A 25,856-nucleotide genomic window follows, 5' to 3' on the forward strand; every position below is an offset into this window, starting at 1 on the left:
GTTTGTCATTCAGAAGTTAAAAGTATAAAAGCATTACGTATAAATGCTATGATTGCTTTGTGATTTTCCAAGATTACTGATAAAATTATAATCGACCTTAACATAAATAAGTGCTGACATAGGAAAGTGTCAAGTCAACATCGATGCTAAGTTACAGTCACCATTCTGTGAGGCTTTATTGCCTGGCCTCATCATGCTGAAGTGCAGGAAGCCAAGCCTGACAGGCCTGAAGGCAGGTTCCTTTTATTCTGAAAGAACACCCTCAATCAGAAAATTCCCAGCACCCCACCAAAACCAAGAGCATTTAGACACTTGGCCTCATACAAGTAATTCAAAGTGGATCACAGACCTGCATAAAACACAAAACACACACACACACAACCATTGGTACCCTTGGATTTGGTGTTAATATTTTTAGATATGATATCAAAAAACACAAAAATCCATATAATAAATTACTGACACAGCAGATCTGTTGCAGGCAGGTTCACATTGCTGGCAGAAATCATCTGATCAAGAGTAGCTTTTAGGAGAAAAAAAGGGGGGATTTATTTTGGCTTACAGACTTGAGGGGAAGCTCCATGATGGCAGGGGAAAACGACGTCATGAGCAGAGGGTGGACATCACCTCCTGGCCAAGATCAGGTAGACAACAGCAACAGGAGAGTGTGCCAAACACTGGCAAGGGGGAGCTGGTTATAACACCCATAAGCCTGCCCCCAACAAGACACTGCCTCCAGAAGGCATTAATTCCCAAATCTCCATCGGCTGGGAACCTAGCATTCAGAACACCTTTTTTTTATGGGGGACACCTGAATCAAACCACCACAAGACCTCATTGAATTTTAAAAGGTCTACTCTGCAAAAGTCTGCCACAGACTGAGAGGAAAAAAAAATCCGAGCAAGAGACATGGACTATTATCTAAAATGCAAAAGCACCCTGAAAACATCAACAGTAGGGGTGGGGGGGCTTGATTTTAAAATGGGCCAGAGACTTTCAGAGATATCCTCCTACCAAGGGCTACAGAGGTGGCTCAGCAGTCAAGAGAACTTCCAGGGCAAACATGAGGGCCTGAGGATGTCTGACAGACCACTCGATTTCAATTCCCAAGACCCATATATAAACAGCTGGGCACGGCCACATAGCCCCCTCATCCCAGTCCTAAAAGAGACCAGAAGCCTGAGAATCTGGGCAGAATACAACAAGCCCTGAGGTCAGTAAGAGACTCGGGCTCAAATCAGAACAGGCAGAAAAACAACGGAGCTGGACACTCAATTTTGCTCTGGTCACCTCAGGCAAGTACACCCACCACAGGCAAGCACATGGGCATGACATGCACACATATACATGCATATCCCCCCCCATACACACACACAAAATAAACACTGTCTATGTCATGTATATGCACATATATACATGCGTTTCCTAGCCTTTCAAATTTTAGAACTTTAATCTGCCTCTAAGGACTTTTTATTAAGCTCCCCACACATTTTTTTTTTCAGCTTTTCATTACATTAACCCAATCTGTATTCTGTTACATGGTGAGCTTTTAAGTAATTCTTGGCAACTATTTACTCAAATACCATCAATTGACAAATATTCTTTGTCCATTTTCTCATAGATCTCACATAAGTTCTAATACATGAGAATGTACTGCTCACCCTATTTCTTCCATTAACATGCATATTTGTAAATCAATCCATATGTATTCATACTGTACTTCTGTCATTTTTGTCATGTGTTCTAATATCACAAGAGGCAATTTAGACATAAATTTCAGTTTTAGAATTTTTCCTGTTCACCTGTTTATTATTCCATGTGAATCTTGAAATGTTTCCTAGTGTCAGAGAAATCTGGTTAGATTTGATAAAGGTCTTAAAATTTGCATGTTTACTGTCTCCCCAACATATTCATATATTGTGGCCTTGGCTGCCAGTTGATGGTATTTAGGGCTGTAACTGGATCCTGAGAGCTTTGACCTAATCAAATGAGTTCATTCCTTGATGGATTTACGTTATGATGGCATTATTGGAAGATGGTTAAAAGTAGATGGCGGGACCTAACCAAGAAAGCAAGGCACTGACAGAGTACCTTAAAAAAAAATGTATCATGAGCTTGAGAAATGGTTTAGCAGTTAATGCACTTGCCTACAAAACCTAAGGACCCAGTTTTGATTCCCCAGTACCCATGTAAGCCAGATGTACAAGATGATGCACGTGCTGGAGCTCATTTGCAATACCTAGAGGCTCTGGTGTACCCATTTTCTATCTGCTCCCTTCTCTCAAATAAATAAATAAGTATAATATTTTTAAAACGATGTCTCTTGTCTCTTGGTCCCTGCTACTCCAGTAATCCTGCCCACCATGAAGCGACCTCGAGTCTGCTACACGCTCCGGCCACTGTGACGTTCTAACTCATCACAGGGCCAGGGCAGTGAAGCAAGTGGGCCAGAGCTGAAATCTCCGAAGCCATGAGCCGAAAGCAAACCAATCCTTCCTTTAAGTTGCTTTCCTTGGGATCTGTAACGATAACGGAGAGCCTAAGAAACAAGATGGGCACTGGGCTAAAGTTAATGGATATCTGGCGGCCTACACAAGCTGCTCATCACTTCACTTTTTAAGTTTTATACCTCACCACTTTTATCCATGAGATTGCATTCAGTTTTAAGACTGGTCATGGTTGGTACATAAAAAATTTTTAAGATTAAGTGTCTTATATGAGGCAATTACTATAGATTACATCATTGTCTTCCTTATCACATTCATTCCCCTAATTCGATTTCCTTCATGATCTCTTACCAGAATTGCCACACATTTTTAATTCATAGACAGCAGTTTTCCATTCATACTAGGATATTAAAAACCCACTTCAATAATAACTTCTTGCTGATCAACTTTAAGGTAAATTGCTTAGATCACAAACCTCTAAGATATTCATTACTCCTTATTGTTTTCAAATATATTTTTAATTGATTTATTTGACAGAGAAAGAGGGAGAGAGAGAGAGAATGGGCGCGCCAGGGCCTCCAGCAACTGCAAACAAACTCCAGATGCATGTGCCCCCTTGTGCATCTGGCTAACGTGGGTCCTGGGGAATTGAATCTGAGTCCTTTGCCTTTGCAGGCAAATGCTAAGCCATTCCTCCAACCCTTTTTAAAATATTTATTTTTTATTTGTTTATTTGACAGAGAAAGAGGGAGAGAGAAAGACTCCTTGTTCTTTTTAATAGACTATCTTTCTCACTTATCAGGGGCACTGTGACTGAAATGTTGCAAATTCTATTCTTAATAATTTATATTTAGGGTAAGAAAACAATGTAGATCATACATTCTAAGTGGTGAAACATACAGGGTTGTGGGATATAGCCTCAAGTCTGAGGCCATAATAATAAAACAAAAGAGGTACCAAAACTTGAACAAAGTCTAAAGAGAATGGTTTCCGTAACAGAGGTGAGCTTTTAAGTTGATGTTTGCCGAGCAGACCTTCAACTTGATATACTCCTGTCTCAACAATGAGGTTTTGCCATAAGCAGAAATTCAACTACAGGTAAAATGACCCACTGATTCTTAAAAAGACAACACACTGATGAAAATCATACATTTCAGCTGTGAGGAGAATGCGGTTTAATTGTTTTAATTAGCTTCATGAAGTTGAATCCTTGTTACTGGTTGCGATATATAGTGATGAGAAAACTTCAAAGTTGGTTTCTTTCACATGAAAAAACCCAGTGTTCACTACTTGAGTTTCTAAAAGCTATAGTAATGGATCTAGCCAATAGATGGTGTCTACATGCTAGAGTTGTATGTATACAATCATCCTGCTCCTGATGTTCAAAACCAAAACACAGCTGCAAGGAAACAGCCTTCACCATTCACCACAGCCTGTGGGCCTACCTCAGAGCACTGTGGACATGCCCAAAGGCTGCCCGTGGTCCTGGAACTCTACCTTTCGATGTCACCAACTTCAACAAAATCATCACCTTCTTTCAAGGATCCATGCTATGTGACACAGTTCACTGTGTTGCCCAGCACTGAGTCACGTGAGTGTTCCAGAGGAAAAAGCAGCATTTGTAAAATGATGTTTTCTTGGGCTGGGGAGATGACTTAGTGGTTAAGGCATTTGCCTGCAAAGCAAGAGGATCCAGGCTTGATTCTCCAGGACCCACGTTAGCCAGATGCACACGGTGGCACATACATCTGGAGTTCACTTGCAGTGGCCGGAGGCCCTGGCGCACCCATTCATTCTCTCTCTCTCCCTCTCCCTCTTTCTCTCTCTCAAATAAATAAACAAAGTATATTTTTCAATGATGTTTTCTTATTCGAGTACATTTCAAGTTTGGAACTTTGAGGCAGCATGATAGTGACAAGGAAAACAGAAATAGCAATGGGCCCTTTCACACCAACAAGTGAACAGCTCACTCCAGTCCACCGAGCAGCAAGCAAATGAAGAGATGACCAGGTGAGCATGAAAAACTTCTCCACAATGTGAGCCATAGGTTCAAAAAGACACAAACGTCTGGTATGTGACCAAAGGAGACAGGGCAGAAACTTGAGACCGTTCCAGGGAGGGGAAAGACAGACTGACTAATCAGACACACACCCAACCAGCTACCTTCACACACCCCCTTCTTCCTTCCCAGAGGAACAAGCAGTACTTTCATCAGGGGACTTCCCGCACTGCCACCAGAAGATGAGTGACTGGGAGAGTGACAGCTGACCAGAGAAACGCTTCTGCAGGAACAGAGAGCCAGGCGGGGCTGTGGAGACGAACATACTGCAAGTCTTTTCTGTGTTTAAATATATGATATGGCAGTTCTCATAAGCACCAAGAAACTAAGAGGAGACACATTAATGAATGCCACTACTGAAACCCAAAGATTCACACGTGCTGATTTAGTTATTAGGAAAAAGAACAAAAATCTGATTTTGTTCCCATCTCACTCTTAGTGAAGCCAAGAGAGTATGTGTCTAAGGTAAACACTATAAGGATTATGATACTACCTACCCTAACTAGTAAGCGCCAGGCCAAGGAGAGGACTGCCTCACAGGTTAAAAAAGGAAAAACAAGGGCTGGAGAGATGGCTTAGCGGTAAAGCGCTTGCCTGTGAAGCCTAAGGACCCCGGTTCGAGGCTCGGTTCCCCAGGTCCCACGTTAGCCAGATGCACAAGGGGGCGCACGCGTCTGGCCTTCGATTGCAGAGGCTGGAAGCCCTGGCGCGCCCATTCTCTCTCTCTCCCTCTACCTGTCTTTCTCTCTGTGTCTGTCACTCTCAAATAAATAAATAAATAAATAAATAAATAAATAAATAAATAAATAAAATTTTTAAAAAAGGAAAAACAAGAAAAGAAAGGTGAATGGCATTCCTGAGGAACAAGACATAGATTGTCTTCAGGCCTCCACATGCACACACACACACATGTACACCTACATACACGTGTGTCCGTGCACACACAATAAAGGAAGAAAGATTTATTTAAAAAAATAAAAAGAATCAGGGCTGGAGAGATGGCTTAGCAGTTAAGCACTTGCCTGTGAAGCCTAAGGATCCCAGTTCAAGGCTCGATTCCCCAGGACCCACGTTAGCCAGAAGGACAAGGGGCGCACGCGTCTGGAGTTCGTTTACAGTGGCCAGAGACCCTGACGTGACCTTTCTCTCTCTCTGTCACTCTCAATAAGTAAATTAAAAATGAACAAAAAAAATTAAAAAAAAAAGAATTAGGGACTGCAGAGATTGCTTAGTGGTTAAGGCTCATGTCTGCAAAGCCTAAGGACCCTGGTTCAATTCTCCAGGTCCCACGTAAGCACATGGTGGCGCATGCGTTTGGAGTTCATTTGCAATGGCTGGAGGCCCTGGTGCACCCATTCTCATTCTCCCCCACCCTCCATCTCCAATAAACAAATAAAAATTTTTTTAATAAATAATATAAAAATAAATAAAAAGAATTACTAAATTACCCTTTACAAAGCAGTATTCTGGTACTCTTCAGCCTCTGACTCACTAGATCCCATAGTCTGTCAAGCCTGGTGAAACCAAAATGATTATCAAGAACACACTCACTTCAATCGTCCGTCAGCCCGTCACTGAGCGCACACAAAGCTGTGCTTGTTACTCAGATGTGTCTGAAGCCTCCGCACAGAGTGTATACCCAATTTGGACTCTGTCAATCCACGGCTAGTTGGGTGAAATCTATAACAAGTTCCTCCAATCCTGACTTTGAGGTTTTTAACAGTTAATGCACCGACCCTACATGTTATGAAGTGTAGCCCAGAGAGTGAGCCAATTAGAAATCTGCCTTTAATTTGTAAAAGCATCCTACATTTATTCCAGCAAAAATCTGAGGTGTCTAATGGTTTATAACAATTCTTAAAGCAGATAATTATATCTGCTATTAATTTGCAGGTCAGGATCAATAATGGCAGGCCTCTTGACAGCTGATTTTATCTTCCTCATAGGCATTCTCTCCCTCCCTCCCTCCGTCTCTCTCTCTCTCTCTCTCCCCCTCTCTCTCACTCTCTCCCTCCCCTCCCCTCTCTGTATTATATATTCAACAGGATGTAATCACAAATAACAGGGCCAGCTTTACCAATCGAGACTCCAACCAGCTTTCTTTAGTTACAGATGTATAAGGAATATAGCTATCCGTGCATCCTTTTTCCACAGTAGATTATTGACCAATAAACAATGTGACTTGCAATTTCAGCCAACTTATTAAATACAGATATCATGTAGTGGTTTGAAATCCCACAGCAAAGAACATGATTGCTGGTTTCTATGACTTCATATATACTTAAGTAACTTTGGGGAGACATCCAGTTCAAAAATACTGACAACTGGGCTGGAGGGATGGCTTAGCGGTGAAGCTGTTTGCTTGCAAACCAAAGGACCAAGGTTCTATTCCCCAGGACCCACGTTAGCCAGATGCACAGGGGGCACACGCAACTGGAGTTCGTTTGCAGTGGCTGGAGACCCTGGCACACCCATATTCTCTCTCTCTCTCTCTCTCTCTCTCTCTCTCTCTCTTCCTCTGTCAAAAAAAAAAAAAAAACTGAGCTAGAGAGATGACATAGCAGTCAAGTGCTTGCCTGTCAAGCCTAAGGACCCCAGTTCAGGGCTCGATTCCCCAGGACCCATGTAAGTCAGATACAGAAGGTGGCACATGCATCTGGAGTTCATGTGCAGTGGCTGAAGGCCCTGATCTGCCCATATTTTCCCTCTCTCTCTCCCTCCCCCCCCCTCTCTCTCTTTGTCACTTTCAAATAAATAAATAAAACCCTTAAAAACAAAGCTGAGAACTAAACAGATGGATGAGAGCTTTATGGGAAAGCACTAAAGTTCAGATTTGGGTTACTCCACCTCATAAATAATCTGAGGAAAATGTGAGAATCTGTGAATTGAAGTGACTTTGTAAAAAGTAATAAAGACACGTATTTCTATGCATGCATCCATGTCTGTTGTCACCATTAATGTAGAAATTATGTTCTTTACTTACTCGTACTAGTTTGAGTAAAACAGGTGGTGTGTATGTGTGTGTGTGTGTGTGTGTGTGTGTGTGTGTGTGTGTTTCAACAAACTCTGAATATCTTTGCTCATCCTCTCAGCCTGGGCAGTTTTTGGAAATCATCTCAAGTCACTCAGAACCAGGCTGATGCATAAATTGCAGCTAAATCAAAATAAAGTGCATCATCAAACGTGACTAATGGCCTCTTTATGGAAGAAATGCTCCCAAGGTAGGATCCCATAAATTATTTTGAGCAATAGCTCATCATTGGAAATAAATAATCCACAAAGGGACTTCTTTGAGTAGATGATGTGTCTGGGCTACCTGCTCTTCTAAATCACAACAGAGCTCCATGTCTCCTACACATACCACATAATGCCGCCTAACTCCTTTCCAACACTGTAGCATTTAGAATGGATTGACACTTACTTTAATGCAAGCACATAAGTTAGCCATACTCAGGTAAGGTAGGTTTTAGTCACGGGCCTCACCCTCACAGGCATTTTCCCCCCTCTTTCTTCCGAATACGTGATGAAACATTTAAATCAATTTTCAAATCAAGATAGTTTCCTTTCAGAATTTAAAAACCAAAGGATGAGAGGAGCATTTTGCAATGCTGTCTTCTAGACACAAAATGACTGTTGCATTCACGACCCCACAGTGGCTAGTGCTACCAACACGGGACCTGCATAATCGGAGGGCAAAAAAGAAAAAACAAAAAAGTTAACATCAAAATATAAGAGGGGCATGGAGAGATGGCTTAGTGGTTAAGGCACTTGACTCAAAGCCAAAGACCCATGGTTTGACTCCCCAGGATCCATGTAAGCCAGATGCACAAGGGGGCTCATGCATCTGGAGATTGTTTGCAATGACTGGAGGCCCTGGCATGCCCATTCTCTCTCTCTACCTGCCTATTTCTTTCTTTCTCTCTCTCTCTCTCTCTCAAATAAATAAATAAAAATAAAAATATTTTTAAAACTACAAGAGGGTCTAGTTGGAGAGAAGCGGTCCAGTGGAGGGGTGCTGCATATGGGAGGGGAGAGAAAGGAGGGAAATGAAAGGGGATTATGATCAGGGTACATGGTATTGTCAATGAAAAGTTTTTTAAAGGTTAAAAAATATGGTAAGAAAAAATATAGTCTCAACAACCCACTGGATAGAGCATCTGACCCAGTTAAATGACTTTAGACATTACTCAACAAAGATCCTGAAGGAGATATTGGAAGAAAACTAAAAATATCGTCTCAACTTTATTAATATCCCTTCTCTGATATCTGTCCAACTACATGGTAAGTAAAGTCACATGATACTGACATTTCAATGGACCACAAATGGTTGCATGCCAGCAACTTCATAAGAAATGAACTAATGATACTCTAAAAGCAAAGGAGTTTAAAGCTGCTTTCAGAGCTGATTTGCATGGCCATCCTCCTAACCACATCTTACACTTATACAAAGTTCGATAGCCTATTAAAAACTAAATATAGAGCTGGAGAGATTGCTTAGTGGTTAAGCGCTTGCCTGTGACCCCGGTTTGAGGCTGGATTCCCCAGGACCCATGTTAGCCAGATGCACAAGGGGGCACATGCATCTGGAGTTCATTTGCAGTGCCTGGAGGCCCTGGTACACCCATTCTCTCTATCTCTATCTTCCCCTTTCTCTCTGTGTCTGTTGCTGTCAAATAAATAAATGAACAAAAAATTATTTACAAAACTAAATATAGGTATCATTGAACTCAGCAACTCTGAACTAATCATATCAGATACCCTGATCAACACTCAATTCCCTGGGACCCACGTTAGCCAGATGCACAAGGGGACACACGTCTGGAGTTTGTTTGCAGTGTAGCTGGAGGCCCTGGTGTGCCCATATATTCATTCATTCATTCATTCATTCATTCTCCCTCCTTCCCTCCCTCCCTCCCTCCCTCCCTCCCTCCCTCTCTCTCTCTCTCTGCCTGTTGCTCTCAAATAAATAAATAAGTTTTTAAAAAGGAGACAATGTATGGCTGGGCATGGTGGCACAAGCCATTAATCCCAGCACTTAGGAGGCAGAGGTAGGAGGATCACTGTGAATTTGTGAATTCGAGACCAACTTGAGGCTATGTAGTGAATTCCAGGTCAGCCTGGGCTAAAGTGAGACCCTACCTCAAGCCTCCTCTCCCCCACCAAAAAAAAAAAAAAAACCAGGAGTGAGTTGGACAGAAGTACCTTGTGGGGGTGGATAAAACTATACCCAGAAGCAACAGATTACAAGAAAATTTTAGTGTAAGTGTATGATACCGCCTCACAAGTTTGTGGCCAGAGAAGCCCCTGATACCACCAGAACATTACAGGCTGTTACCAGGCTCTTGGTTCCCACGTGAACTTGATGTTAAGACCCTACTGTTGAAGAATCCACACGCTTGGGCTGCAGGACACTGAGAGATCAAGAGGCATGCCGCCACCCTGTTGACTAGCTACCATGATGCTGGCAAGAGTAATGCCAAGTATTGGGAAAAGAAAAGCCATCAAACAGCCTGAAGTGAACCCCGACAACTTCATGGCTGGTCAGCAAGGCTCAGTGTGACAACTGGCGCCATGGTGGTGGTACATCTGTGATGGAGGAAACCAACTCTTCTCTGGTTAGATTTGAGACCCACTGCACTGGAGGAACTTCATGTGTGGTACTCAGAAGCCTATGGCTAGGGAGGTCATAGGCCCTCGGGGGGAGTGGGGGATTGGCTACTGCTGTTGTTTGGCTAACTGAGTATCTTATGGCCACCCAACTGCCCTCCAAATACTTATGTTTATGCCATGTCTTAATGCTACTCTCACTTTCAGTTAGAGAAACTTCTCTTTTCAGTGACTACTGGGGTGACTCAAAACTCATCAAAGAGCTAAGAAGGAATGACAGTTGCGTGTTCAGCACTAAGTAAGGCATCTTTATGACACCCTCCAAGGCTCAGGGACCATTGCAGAAGAAGCAGCAAGAGCCAATGGAAGGGGAGGAGTGCTTTGCAATGCTGTCTTTCATTTACAAAGTTTCCATGGTAACCATGACCTCACAATTAGGTGACGCTACCTACACAAGACCTGCATACATGATAGGAGAAAAAATAAAAATGTTTTCAAAATAGGAGAGAGACTAGCTGGAAAGTAAAAGGGATTCAAGCCGGGCGTGGTGGCGCACGCCTTTAATCCCAGCACTCGGGAGGCAAAGGTAGGAGGATCATCATGAATCCGAGGCCACCCTGAGACTACATAGCAAATTCCAGGTCAGCCTGAGCTACAGTGAGACCCTACCTTGCAAAACCGAAACAAGCCGGGGAGAGAGGGAGAATCCATGGAGAGAGGATTTGAGAGAGAGGAGGAAAAGGGAGGGTAATAGGGAGGTAATTATGATCATGGTCTAGGGTTTATAGGTATGAACATGTATGGATGTTGTCAATAAAAGATGATTTTTTTTTTTTAAAGAAAAAGAGAAAGAAAAGGGTACAGTGAAAATTATCTCTTTTAAATAACTCAGGTGGGCATGGTAGCCATGTCAGTAATCCTAACATTTAGAAGGTAAACTTTGGTGGACCAGAAGTTCAAGGTTCCTGGCTACATGGTCCATGATATAACCCAAGCTGCCCTTACACTCACTGCCTCAACATTAAAAAAAAACAAAAAACCTAGGTTCCTACTGTCAGTGGGTAGATTCCATAAATACCTCGGTGGTAAGTGTTGAGACTGGAACTGTTGAGTGCTTTCAAAAATGTGGGTGGGTATTCAAGTGCATTCTTATAATTTATTGACTCACTTCTGCAACCACTAACCTTCCTCCAGGACTTTATCCATTTGCCTCACAGGCCTACCTGCCTCTTACGCCCGAAGGTCACATTCTGTTGAAAACCAAACACTACACTGAACCACGTAGACTTAGCCCATCCATCCCGCACCAGACTACTTCGCTTAGGATCCCAACAGCATCCATTAACTGAATAAATGCTCCATAACTCAAATTGGCTTGGGTAATGCAATTATTTCACTTTAAACTTAAAGAAAAATTTGCTCCTCTAAATCATTGTGACTTACAGATGGGGGGAAAAAAAGAAGTTTCGTATTAATTTGAAAACCATGCAGTTCTATGCAACTGCTAATTATAGGCAGGGGGACAGTCAGCCTTCCTCCCCTATCACCTATTCTCATTAGCCCATAAGGCAATAACAGGCTTTCTTGTTTACTAATTGAAAATAATATATATTGCAGCAACACTATCTGTAGATACCATGATTGATAACCACATCCAAGGGCAGCATTCTGGGGGGTGTCAACTTGCAGGGATCAAATCTCACCTGTGAGCAAGGATGCCTATCTGCGACTGTCGAGGCCATGGAGAAGGGAGGAAAACATCTATTAACACCCACAAATGTACGTACAGTCTTTGCTTTTCAACATCAACTCTGTAAATACTTACTCACACAACAGAACACCGTTTTCTAGGGAGGCTCGAAAATCCTTTGCTTCAAAATTCTTCCCGGTTACGGCCTGAAAGACAGATTTGGGAGCTAGGTAAGCAAGGAGAACAGATAAGCCAGACTCAGAACCCGATGAATATACATTGTGTTACCTGAATGATTTGCATATAGCACCAAAAGGCTGTTTTGGATGGGAAATTATGTTCTATTCTAAGGTACGACCATTTTAATATGAACAAATGCATATATAAAAACTATTGTTTCCCTTAATATAGCCATTTTATTGGATCATAAAAGCTAAGACACTAAATTTCCAACCTATTTTTAAGAAAGCCACGGATGATCTAGTGAGAAAAAACACTTCAGATAAAACGTGAAAGTGCATCTATATAAGTGCATCATTTCCAATCCATCCGTAAGTTCCTCACGTTTCAATGCAAGGTTAAGCAGCAGGGAGGCAATCCTTCTTACACTTACTCATGAAGTGTCCCAGTTTGTGCCCTAGGAATTTCTTGAAACAAACTAAGAAGAAAACTATTTTAAATCCTTGCACAGATAGATTTGGGGGGGGGAAAAAAAGAAGAGTTTAAGATGAAAAATATTTGAAACAGAAAATTCCCAATTTGAAAGCTGTTACATATGTCAGGCCATCTGATATTTGTGAAACTTCTAGAAAAAAAAAATTAATAATAGCTTTGGTCTCCAGAGAAAGGAAGTGTTGGCATCGGAAGGGGGATTCCATGGAGAGAACAAAAGCAGACAAAGTGGAGGTTGAAGTGGGGAAAAGTGGCTCTCAAACAGCTCCTGGGACCCAGTTTTCCTCAGTCCTGGGGGAGCAGTGACAGCAGCTCCCCACCACCTGGGAGCTGCCATTTTTATCCCACCCACCACTTTGGGGAGAAACACATTTGTGGAAACCTAAAGTGGAATGTCACTAGTCTTGAATCCCAGATCGGCCAGCTACAGGCTTCAGGCGCATGGGGAAATTTTGCTTGCCGCATTCCTCCTGGTCTTCTGTCCCCCGCTGCTCGCGAGTTCCCCTACAGTTCCTCGGGGTCTTAAGCCTGGGTTGGTCCATACTGCCCAACATGCTATAGCTGGATACCAGCTCCGGTACCCGACAGATCACAGCTGCTTTTAGAATTAAAACTAGTGGGCCATGGTGGCTGGTACACACCCACATTTTGTGTGTATGTGTGTGTGCAAGAGAGAGAGAATACACTAATAACCATATATACATTATAACTAATGAAATACACACACACACACACACACACACACACACACACACACACACATATTCAGGTAGTTCCTCAGAAGTTGCTTCTATAAATATGGACAAGATCCTGAGCCAGAAGGCAACAGTCTAAAACACAGGAGGAATTAGAGGATCTTTTCCCAGCTGCAGTATTCCTCTCTAGGAAGGCTGCACAGTTGCATGAATTAAACATGTGCTAAGTGTCTCGGTCCCAGCGACAACCTGGGGTGAAGATTAATAATACTCTAAAAAAAAAAAAAGGTAATATTCCTCTGTAAAAGCTCACAGCCACAAAAATAAAGTCAGTGTTTAAAAACATGGCACACGGCTGGAGAGATGGCTTAGCGGTTAAGCGCTTGCCTGTGAAGCCTAAGGACCCCCTGATTCGAGGCTCGATTCCCCAGGACCCACGTTAGCCAGATGCACAAGAGGGTGCGCGTGTCTGGAGTTCGTTTGCAGAGGCTGGAGGTCCGGGCGCGCCCATTCATGCCCTCCCCTCCCCTTTCTCTCTCTGTCTGTCACTCTCAAATAAAAATAAAAATAAACAAAAAAATTTAAAAATTAAAGAAACAGTACAAATCTGTGTAGACAGAATGCTGTACTTCTTTGGGAATGACCAATAGTGGCTGGCCCATGAATTAGCCCACATGACCTATGAAACCAATCTGTAGGATCCACCTCAGATAAATGAGAAGCAAAACTCGAGGGGAGGGTGGGTTCCAGCTACAGAAAGCACCATGACATCTCATTCAGCAGGAATCTCCAAGCCAGAGTCCAGTCTAGGTCACGTTTTCCAGTCATAGCAAAGCCACTCAGAGCCACTAATACAACATAGCATTTACATTCTCAAACCCTCCTAGAGTGGAAGCCATGACCTAGAGGAGAGAAAGGAGAGCAGAGAATGACACTCACTGCCACAAATGAGCTCCTGGGGAGGAGGGAGTAGAATGTGACAGAAGAGAGGGGGCTCAAGTCAGATAAAAGTAAATTCCAGGCTGCAGAGTTGGCTTGGTTAAGGCACTTGTCTGCACAGCCACAGGACCCAGGTTCGATTCCCCAAAACCCACATAAACCATATGCACAAGGTGGCACATGCATCTGGAGTTCATTTGCAGTGGCTGGAGGCCCTGGCGCATCCATTCTCTCTATCTGTGCATCCCCCATCTCCGTCTCTGCTTGCAAATAAATAAAAAATAAAATAAAATATTTTTAAAAAGAAAGCTCCAGGCTGGGTGTGGTGGCACACACCTTTAATCCCAGCACTCGGGAGGCACAGGTAGGAGGATCGCTGTGAGCTCGATGCCACCCTGAATCTACATAATGAATTCCAGGTCAGCCTGGGCTACAGCAAGACCCTACTTTGCAAAACCAAAAACAAAAGTAAATCCCACCCCATTTTCACTACCTCTCAGCTGTGTGACCTTGCGCGTGTTCAATCCCCTCTCTACAAATACCGTAGGGAGCTACAGAGCGTAAGCCAAGGCCATGGCATGGATTGATCCTGAAGTGGCCACCCTGTCAAGACTCCGCTACGCAGGCCCTCAGAGATACACTTCGGTATAGACAATTCTGTTATTATCAGAAGATCACTTAAAGTAGAGATAATCCAACTACTCAGAAGAGCTCATCTCCCCAAAACCATGTCACAAAGACAAGATCATAATATGACTTCAGACACCTTCCCTGTATCAAAATATTAATGTACTCTTGGATTTTCCTAAATATAAAGAACGACAAATGACCAGACTTCGTCTACACTGTACTTATATAAAAGAATGTATAAAGTAAACAAAGATTGTTTTTTGACAGATAAAGAGGGTGGGGGAGAGAGAGAATGGGCACGACAGGGCCTCCAGCCACTGCAGACGAACTCCAGACACGTGTGCCCCCTTGTGCAGCTGGCTAACATGGGTCCTGAGGAATCAAACCTGGGTCTTTTGGCTTTATAGGTAAACGCCTTAACCACTAAGCTATCCCTCCATTCCTAGACAGAGATTTTTAATAGTAGTATTTTGAGGACATGGGTATCTGGCATGCTTGGTACACTACAGTAATAAAATATCACTAGTGTTCTAGAAGGAAGTTTGGACTATATATCACAAGTCTTAAGTTTACAGAGCCCCAGGCCAAGGATGAGCAGATCTTGAATTTATACTGACTACAGGACAAGTACACAAAGGCATTTAAAAATCACTGCACCAGGGCTGGAGAGATGGCTTAGCAGTTAAGGTGTTTGCCTGCAAAGCCAAAGGATCTGGGTTCAACTCTCCAGGACCCACATAAGCCAGATGCACAAGGGGCTGAAGGCCCTGGTGTGCCCATTCTCTCTATCTCTCTCTCTCTCTCTGTCTCTCTCAAATAAATAAATATGTTTAAAAAAATTGCACCACATAATAGAATGGACATCATAGAGTTCCCAGCAATAATTAATTGGTTACATTATTTCTAAACCCATAAAACCACGCAAAATTCCAAATGATGAGGTATGCTTAATTTTTGTAAAGAATCCTTAAAATGTTAACTAAGAAAACAATGTGCAAAACAACACTTGGATTATGATCCTAATTTCTATAACTCTATTGGAAAGGATATAAATACAGAATTCATAGGTTAGAGACAAATATTTCTAAGTAGTGGAATCACTGCTATTTTCAGTATAAATTTTTGTTTATTTATGTAAGAGAGAGGGAGACAGATAGAGATAGATATAGAGAGAGAAAGAGAGAGAATGGGCACACCAGGGCCTCCAGGAGCTGCAAACGAACACCAGACACATGTGTCACCCTATACATCTGGCTTACGTGGGTCCTGGAGAATGGAACCATGTCCTTTGACTTTGCACACAAGCATCTTAACCGCTAAGGCATTTGTCCAACCCAGTATAATTTTTTTTCTAATATTATTTAACAATCACAGGTGCTTCTTGGGCAATACAGAAGTTAGTTAATATTAAAAGAGCAAAATTCAAAGGAGGGATGGAGAGATGGTTTAGTGGTTAAGGCACTTGCCTACAAACCCAAAGGATCCATGTAAGCCAGATGCATGCATCTGGAGATCTTTTGCAGTGGCTGGAGGCTCTGACATGTTCATATTCTCTCTCTCTCTTTCTCCCCTCCCCATCTCTGCTTCTTTCTCTATCTCTCTCAAATAAATAAATAAATAATTCAAAGGCAGTCAGAAACCATCAAATGTAGGTCAACGTTCTGTATTTCCTATATCTGAGAAAAGGAGAGGAAGCCTTGTTTCCATACGCAATGATGTCTCATCATATATGCAGCCCATGCAAACATTAAACTCACTACTTACTATTGTTCCTATTTAGCCAGTAAGAAATTTGATGCTCTGAAAGTTTAGCTTTCTAGAAAGGTATTAAACCATTCTCATGCAGCAGACGCTACAACCCTGTAGCACTTTATAGGTTCCTAGTCAGACAGAAACTCAATTGCACTAGATGATACCATGTTTGCAAACTAAAAGATGTCACTTCCTTTGATCCACTTAGATTTCTGAAATCTAAATTAGCGTATCTCACCATGCAGTATGCCTTCAAAACAAATCCCCAACTGCTAAGGGTATAAAGGGTAACTCCATAAATAAAAAAATGTTCAGATAATTTTGTTTTTAATTTTCAGGCTAAAGGAGATGCAATGTCTTTAAAATATATATTGACTCTGTGTGTGAGAGAGAGTCAAAGAAAAAGACAGTAAGCCTTCATATAATAAAAATTCTCTTTAAATAGTTTAAGCCTCTCTTATTTTATGACTATTAGAAATTGTTCACACTGTATATCCTAGATACCTCAAACCCAGTGACTCAAAAAAGTCTAATTTTTTGTTTGTTTGTTTGTTTGTTTTTTGTTTTTGAGGTAGGGTCTCACTCTAGCTCAGGCTGACCTGGAATTCACTATGTGGTCTCAGGGAGGCCTCGAACTCACAGCGATCCTCCTACCTCTGCCTACTGAGTGCTGGGATTAAAGGCATGCACCACCACGCCTGGCTTTGATTAATTTTTAATTAGCAATTTCTGCATCCATGTAACATAAACTCTCTTTAGTCCCTTCCTAAAGAAAACAATAAACAAAACCATAAAACAAACAAAAATGCCCCTGGAGTATAACAACAAAAAGGAAAACATGAATCCACGGAAGGAATTTCTTTCCATGTAAGAGGACACAGGGGTTGCATTCCTAAGGTCACACCCTGACATCTCCAGGCGAGGCTGGATGAGGGCTCTGGCACCCTTGAACCTGTGTTTGAACCCCTGTCCCAACACTTCCTACCAGGAACTGGACAAACTGCTTCACCTCTTGGTTTTCTCACCTTTGAAATGGGGACTAAAAACAATGGACTTGGAGAGTCAGGCTGGGAAAATACATGAGGTTATACGTAGGTCTGAGACCCTTGGTGCCTCCCAGGCTCAAGAGCATTCACAAAGGTCAGCTGTTACTACAGCCACATAGCTGTTGCTATACATCTACAAAAATAATGATGAAAAGCTTTGTTTAGCAAACAAGTGTCTAATTTTCAAGATACAGCATTCTTAAAGGACCAGACACCACATTATCAAACTCTACTCCAGTAGCTCTCGATCCTGAAAAAGACTGCAAAGGTTATAAAAACCTATAGAGTTCCTCAAGACAGAGTGAAGGCAGCTTGCTCTTAAAAACTAAAGGGGAGCTGGGCTTGGTGGCACACGCCTTTAATCCCAGCATTCGAGAGACAGAGGTAGGAGGATCACTGTGAGTTCGAGGCCACCCTGAGACTACATAGTGAATTCCAGGTCAGGCTGGGCTAGAGTGAGACCCTACCTCAAAAAAACAAAACAAAACAAAACAAAACAAAACAAAACAAAACAAAACAAAACAAAAAACTAAAGGGGTAAATCTGGAGAGACGGCTCTGTGGTTAAGACAGTCTTTCTGCAAAGTCAACTACCAGGGTTTGAGTCCCCAGTGCACACATAAGGCTGGATGCACAAAGTGGCACAGACATCTGGAGTTCATTTGCAAAGGTTACAGGCCCTGACATACCCATCCTCCCTTCCCCACTACCTCCCTATCTGTTTACAAACAAAAATATTGTTTGAAAAAATTAAGGGGGGGGGTGGAAAGATGGCTCAGCCATTGAAATCACATCCTTGGAAAGCCTGCTGGCCAGGATTCAATTCCTCAGCCACCCACTAAAGCCAGATGCACAAACACGTGGCATTCCATGTGTAATAGCTAGACCCTAGGGTCCCCCACTCCACACACACATAAGTTAATTAATTACAAATATGGGAAGGATGAATGTTAGAAAGAAATCAGTATTCTGAAAAAGAAACAGAATTGTAAAAGAGCACGCTTACCTAGTATCTCTAATTAATACTCATTTCATTTTTCAATAAATTTGAACCTTACTCATTAGCAAGCTATTTAAGGTGTGATGCATTTTACGTAATGAGGCTGTGAATCACAGGATTAAGTAAATGGAGACCACATGTTTTCCACTTAAATTATCAAAAGTCAACACAAACAGGCGCGCTCGCTATGTAGTCAAACAGCCACACCTCGCCTTGTACACAAATTTTTCTCCTGCTCTTGCTTGCCCTTTCCTTATTTTCCTAATACGGTTGAATTAAAAAAAAAAAACTAATGTCTTCTAAAATAATCTACAGGCCACATCAACAGAAGATGGGGCTGAATCCTAGGTCCATCTCGGTGCCCTGCTTAAGTGTCCATTCAGAACCCTGATATGTGACAGGACATAAAGCTGGGCTCTTTCTGCTTCACAGTGAACAAAATAGATTTGAAAACATTTTGACCCCTCTAGCAAAAAGGGGTACCCAGGCCCATGCAGGCTAGCACTTCCTCCCCGCTGAGTTCCCAGGTGCAGCCATCCTGTTGGAAGGCAGCCAGAAGTGACAGGAGCCCAGGGAGGCTCCTGGGTGAAAGGCCTGCTGGGAAGTCCTAATTAGCCTAATGGAGCATAGGAAGGGCGGAGCAGGTGCCAGGACCCATTGCACAAACCTGTTGGGCCACCTGCAGCTTCCAGAAAAGCCCTTGTTGTGAAGTTTTTAAGGGCAGATTTTTGCAGAATAAAATATCAGCTAAATAGACAGGCAGGAAGTACCAAGTGGACAAAATACCCAAAACACCATTTTCTTTCGCTACAAAATATATTAATTTAATAAATAAGTGGGAATTACCTTCACGCTTTTATTGTTTGCTGGTGGCTGTATTTTAATCCTCTCACTGGGTAAGATTTCCCACCAGTATCAGCAACAAGCTTCTCTAAAGCCCCATCGCTCAGTTCCAGTTCTGACCCTATAATCCTTAAATCCCAAACATTCTGGAAGCTTCTCAAAGACCACTTCATGCTAAACTGGTTATCAGGAAAACATCCCCTAATTCCAGTAAGCAGGCACTTCTCCTTAAAAATCTTTCAAATCCTTTCAAACTGCCATTTTAGAGGTATCTTACAATCCCAAACGCACCTTGTATCATATTTTTGTGCACATTACAATACAAAACAGTGTATATTTGAGTGTTCTTAAAAAGAGAAAGTCCTAATTGGACTGAAGGTCCATTCTATGGGAGGGAATACATGCCTGGTACTGGAAACCTCAAAAGCCTATGGCAGAGGAGGTCATGAGCCTTAGGGGTATAAAGCCTACTCTTGTCTGGATAAATGCATATATTTTTCTCACCAAATTGCCCTGAAAGCGCTACATTTAATGTTCATATGCATATATTAATGCTACTCTCCCTTCTGGGTAGAGAAGCTTCTCTTTTCAGATGGCGATGGCCACTGGGATGACCCAAAAGGCAACACAGTGCTGAGAAGAAGGGGCAGAGGAGTGTCCAGCACTGAAACATCGCACACCCTCCAAGGCTCAGGCTCCACTGCAGAAGAGGTGGCGGAAAGAATGTAAGAGCCAAAGGAAGGGGACCACTGCTTACATACACTGTCCGGACAGAAATTGCCCTCAATATCCAAGACCTCGCAGTGCCTAGCAATACCCACACAAGACCCTCATAATAGGAGAAAAAGATGATGACATCAGATTAAAAGAGAGACTAATGGAGAGAGGGAGGGGATATGACGGAGAGCAGAGTTATGAAGAAGAAAGTGGGGGAGGGGAGGGCAATACCATGGTTTGTTTTCTGTAAGTATAAAAGTTGTCAATAATAAATATATATAGAATAATAAATATATATATATATATTTATTATTGACAACTTCTATACTATACTATAGAAGTTATATTTACATATATTTATATAAAAATATATATTTATATATAATATGTATATTATATATAAATATATATTATATATTTATATATTTATTGTTGACAACTTCTATAGTTATATATATTTAATATTGATAACTTCTGTACTATATATATGAAAGAAAAGAAATCTGAAAAAAACATTTCCTCTCTGAAATGATTAAAAAAAAGAGAGAGAAAGGAGTGTCTGCAGACAAAAATTAGGCTATCGTTTTCAATTAAAATAACATCAGATTGTCACCTTACACTGATTAACCAGCTACTAGATCACGTTACTTAAGATACACGTCATCATCATGTCAATCATTTCAACATAAGTGATAAAGTAACTTAAGCCCCGAGGAGCATTTCATATTACCAGCCACTGCGGTGCACACCAGCCACCTAGCGAAGCGGTTCTCAAGCCAGGTCTGCCTTCGCTTTCCGTTCCGAGTGATAACTGGGTGTTCACATGTGATGAATGACCTTCCAACGAGATAAGCCCAGCGGAGAGTTCTTTCCACAGGAAGAAGCGGCAGGCTGGTACCCATCAAGTACCTGGCTTGCATTCCAGTTCACCTCCAAAGCTGGCAAGATGTGAACAAACACCCCCCTCTCCTTTCCTTCGTGAAACTTTATTGCGGAAGCTCCCATGGCTCCACAAAGCAAGGTCTGGTTTGTTTGTTTTTTTTAAATAAGGAATTCCATGAGACGTGCCTATCATTATTTATGAAATAGTAATTTTTTACAGATCTCATTAGATACCCATGCCAAAAACGTAGGCATACAAGGATTGTGACATGGGACAAACACTGTAGATAAAAGTGTAATCTAAAGAGAACAAGGGCCTATCTCCTACCTCCTTCCGTTCCCAGAGTAAAATTACTTAAGAGGTTACTTGTGATGTGAGGAAAAACTTAATCTTCCCCACAGCATCGGCCCTTCCCCGTTAAACTACCCTCATGGCACCCCGAATGAGCACCTGGAGTCAGAGGCCAAGATGGGAGTCGCAGACTCCTCAGGCAATGAAAATAAATCTGTTTTCCTCGGTTGAAAACCAAGCCCACCTTATGCCAATTGATGTTTGCTCTGTCTACTTTGGCAACCACCTCCCTGCCCCTTCACGTTAGAGTTCAGTGTGAGATGTTCCATGTGGACTCGTGGGTTGGAACACTTGGTCCCCACGCAGCGGAGCCACAGAACCTGTAGGAGGTGAAGCCTTGTTGGAGGAAGTAGCTGGGGGGCGGGCAGGCTTTGAGGTGTATGGCCCACCTCCTACCTGTGCACTCTGCTTCCTGGTCCACCAAGAGATGAACAAGCAGCCTCATGTTTCCCACCTCCACAGCCAGGAGCAGCTCCTGCCGCCACGCCTTCCCTACCCTGAAGGCTGATACAGCCCCAAACCGTGAGCCAAAATATATCCTTGCACACTTACATTGCTCTTGTCATGTGTTTTGTTCATGATAAGAAGTAACCGCTCCCAGTTTACACACTAGGAAACTGAGTCACAGTAAAATTACCCAGACTCGGGGCTGGAGAGATGGCTTAGTAGTTAAGGCACTTGCCTGAGAAATCTGAGGACTCGGGTTTGATTCCCCAGTACCCACATAAGCCAAATGCACAAGGGGCACATGCATCTGGAGTTTGTCTGCAGTGGCTAGAGATGCTGGTGTGCCCTTTCTCTCTCTCTCTCAATATTTTCAAAAATATTTTTTAGGGCTGGAGAGAGGGCTTAGCGGTTGAGCACTTGCCTGTGAAGCCTAAGAACCCCGGTTCAAGGCTCAACTCCCTAGGACCCATGTTAGCCAGATGCACAAGGGAGTGCATGCGTCTGGAATCCGTCTGCAGTGGCTGGAGGCCCTGGCATGCCCATTCTCTATCTATCTCTATCTGCCTCTTTCTCTCTCTGTCACTTATAATAAATTAATAATTAAAAAAAATTTTAATTGCCCAAATTGAGTAAATAAGGAGAACTGAGCATCCAGTAAGAATATTTATGAAGACACCCAGTGAACTCTAGATGAAGTCAGAAACCTACTTTCTACACCGCAGGCTTTCCAATCTACACCACATACTTTAAAGGCAAAGCCTGTCTTGCCCAATTTCTCTCTGGCTGAAAAGTGGCTGACCCACACTCCTCACTTACGGGAAATCCAAGTACTCCTAGAACCAAGCACAAGAAAGGAAACAAAACTGATGGTCACATTACAATGGTGTCACCGCAGGTGGTCTGTGTTTTACATGAGTAACCTGCCTCAGCTCCTGAGGTCACCAAACTGAATGTCCTGCACAGGTGTGAACCCATCCCATTTTTACTGAAGTAGCCTTGTCTCACATAGGTGTGAGCAACTCAAGATTGAAAACAAGAGTCCATGGAAACTCGTCACTCTGGTGATACACCCCTGTGACACAGAGAAGGAAACCTTTAAAGTTGAGACTTGTCACCCTGGCTGACTTGCTACTTGAAACTTTTCCTCAGCTGATACTAGAATGCAACATTCCAGTTCAATGATTTGCCTTCTAAGTAAGCAAAGATTATTTTGTTCACTTGCTTAAAAAAATTAGTTAAAAAAAATTTGTCTTGACTTTTCATTAAGATCTGTAGCGTTCCTTTATTCATTCATTCAAAATAATTTATTTACTGACATGTTCCACATACCTGGCATGGCGTGAGCCACTAAGAATATAAAAAAGATGAAGCAATTCTTTGACATTTCCCTTTTAAAAAAAAATCTAACCCTACTTTGAAATGTGTGGTCAAAATGGCATTTCAAGCCTAGACATCTCTGTAAAATGTGATTACCTCTCTGACTTGTAGCATGCTCTTGGTTAACTGATATTGTATACTCAGCAAATACCAGTGCTTTAAGGGACATGATTCTCAGGTCACTACTCACTGTTGAGATTTGGCATTGTGCTACATAATACTCTGGAATATACTAGAACTATTTCTGCCAACACTAATGTCACTTGATAGCAAAACCAAAGCCAACACATGGTCTTCCAAGTTTGTGGTAATCGGGGTTGCACAGATCACTGAATTCTAAACGGAATCCAAAAGTTTCACAGCGGTCACAGTCTAAACATTTTTTCCTAGGCCACTGCCCGCCTCAAGACCATCATCCAAGGGTGTAATTACACCTCCTACTAAGCCCTCGATGGACCCACATGTTTTCCCGCAGCCAGGAGGGGAAACAGACAGCAAAATCCAAGCTCCAGGTTATAACCCTCAGAAAACTAAGAGCCAACAACCTTTTCAAACACTTAGAATTCTCATTCAGTCATCATGAGGCTGGGCTTGAGTTTCAAGGGCAAAGAAAAGTTTGAAAAAGTGATGGTCCTTGTACCATAATCAACTTTAGCTCAGAGTCCGAAATCATTTCTCTAAACCGCAATCATTAATGAGCCCAAAGTGCAACACCAATGGAAAGAATTAAGTAAAACTATGGAAAAAAAGGAAAATTGGCTCCAGCACTGACAGTATACAAAGTTTTAACAAGACACAAGACCCAAGACAACATGAACCCTGGTAGCAACAAGTTAAGTCCCAGGAACATCAGACACAAACACACACACACACACACACACACACACACACACACACACACAAATGTGCTTTTTTAAAAAAAAATTATTTATTTGATAGCAACAGATAGAGAAAGAGGCAGAGAGAGAGAGAGAGAATGGGCGCACCAGGGCCTCCAGCCAGTGCAAACGAACTCCAGACGCATGCGCCCCCTGTGCATCTGGCTAACGTGGATCCTGGGGAGTCGAGCCTAGAACTAGGGTCCTTAGGCCTCACAGGCAAGCGCTTAACTGCTAAGCCATCTCTCCAGCCCACAAATGTGCTTTTATTCACAGCTTTTATACTTTGTTTTGCTAGCTACTACTACTTTGAGAGAGTAAATTTTGTCTTTACATCCAAGTTCACAGTCCCAATTTATACTGTTGCAGGCAATGTGGAGGAGAGAAAAATCTAGCAAAAGCCCTTCCTTAGTGCATGAATTATTTTGTTTCTAGCATCAAGGAGGTTTTAAATAACTACCATACAAATTCATAAGTGGATGTGAACACCCATTATCAGGATATTTTAAGTATAGTTCAAATGCTTAATATAATCATGGGTTCTCAACAATCAAAACATGTTTTTTTTTTTTTTTTTTTGAAGAACTATCTCACACACCTTAGCAAGTCTCAACAATTACCTGCTTAACTCCCCATGAATTACTCTGAGAGCCACCACTGTGGGAAACATTCATTTTGCAAAATAGTGTGTCTGTGTTGCAGGTGAGAATCACTACTTATTTTATACGAACCTCAAATAGATACAGCAGTGGTACCCATGACACAGTGTACTATCTGATGTTAAGCTAAGTGTTAAGGAAAGGAGCTTAGATGTCCTGCAACACAGACATTCCCACCATGACTCTCCATGGATCTCTATGACAAGTTTTCCATGGCAATACTCAGTAGTGCAGACCTTCTGATAATCATTTGTCAGCCTTCTTCCAGTTCAACAATGAATTTTTAGGAAGCTAAGAGATAGCTGCAATTCTATTCCTAGTACCTATCCAAGTAAAATGACACCATTTTCTCCGCATAAAGCCTTGGGGCTGAATGCTCATAATGGCATTACTCATGTTAGCCAAAAAGTGGAGACAACTGTCTATAAAATGATGAATGAATAAATAGAACGTTGAAGCCATACAACAGAATATTATTCTCCAATAAAGAGGAATGAAGTACCGACATACAATATGAATGAACCTGGAAAACAGGATGAATGAGAGAAGCTGCAAACAAAAGACCACATATTATGTATTTTTTCCACTTAGACAAAATGTCCAGAATAGGCAAATTCACAGGAGTAAAATGCAGATTAGTTTTTGTCACAGATCAGGGGAAGGAGAAAACAGAGTTGACTACTAATGATTAAGGGTTTCTGGAAGTGATAAAAAAACAGTCTAAATTTAAAAGTGGTGATGTGTGGACAATTCTGTGACTATAAAAAAATGAACTGAGTGCTTTAAAAAGTGAACTATGAAGCCGGGCGTGGTGACGCACGCCTGTAATCCCAGCACTCAGGAGGCAGAGATAGGAGGATCGCTGTGAGTTCAAGGCCACCCTGAGACTCTGCAGTGAATTCCAGGTCAGCCTGGGCTAGAATGAAACCCTACCTTAAAAAAAAAAAAAAAAAAAGCGAACCATGGGCTGGAGATTGCTTAGCAGTTAAGGCGCTTGCCTGCAAAGCTAAGAACACATGTTCAAATCTCCAGGTCCCATGTAGCTAGATCCACAGTGACACAAGAGTACAATGTCACACGTGCACACAGGGAATGCCCAAGGCGAGTTCATTCAGAGCAGGCAGAGCTGTGGCATGCCCATTCTCTCCCTCTCTGTCTCTCTCTC

At 42.2% G+C, this 25,856-nt stretch overlaps 1 protein-coding gene across 5 annotated transcripts in view; it reads right to left on the reverse strand.

Moving 5' to 3' along the window:
* Lmo7 (LIM domain 7) overlaps positions 1 to 25,856 on the reverse strand; it is a 263,869-nt gene that overhangs the window by 153,449 nt on the left and 84,564 nt on the right. For all 5 annotated transcript variants that reach the window (XM_045145095.1, XM_045145096.1, XM_045145099.1 and 2 more), the window contains exon 2: positions 11,939 to 12,009. In XM_045145095.1, the coding sequence (XP_045001030.1) occupies positions 11,939 to 12,009 (71 nt within the window). The remainder of the gene's footprint in view (positions 1 to 11,938; positions 12,010 to 25,856) is intronic.

Source organism: Jaculus jaculus, chromosome 3, assembly GCF_020740685.1.
Source record: "Jaculus jaculus isolate mJacJac1 chromosome 3, mJacJac1.mat.Y.cur, whole genome shotgun sequence".
Classification (NCBI taxonomy): domain Eukaryota; kingdom Metazoa; phylum Chordata; class Mammalia; order Rodentia; family Dipodidae; genus Jaculus; species Jaculus jaculus.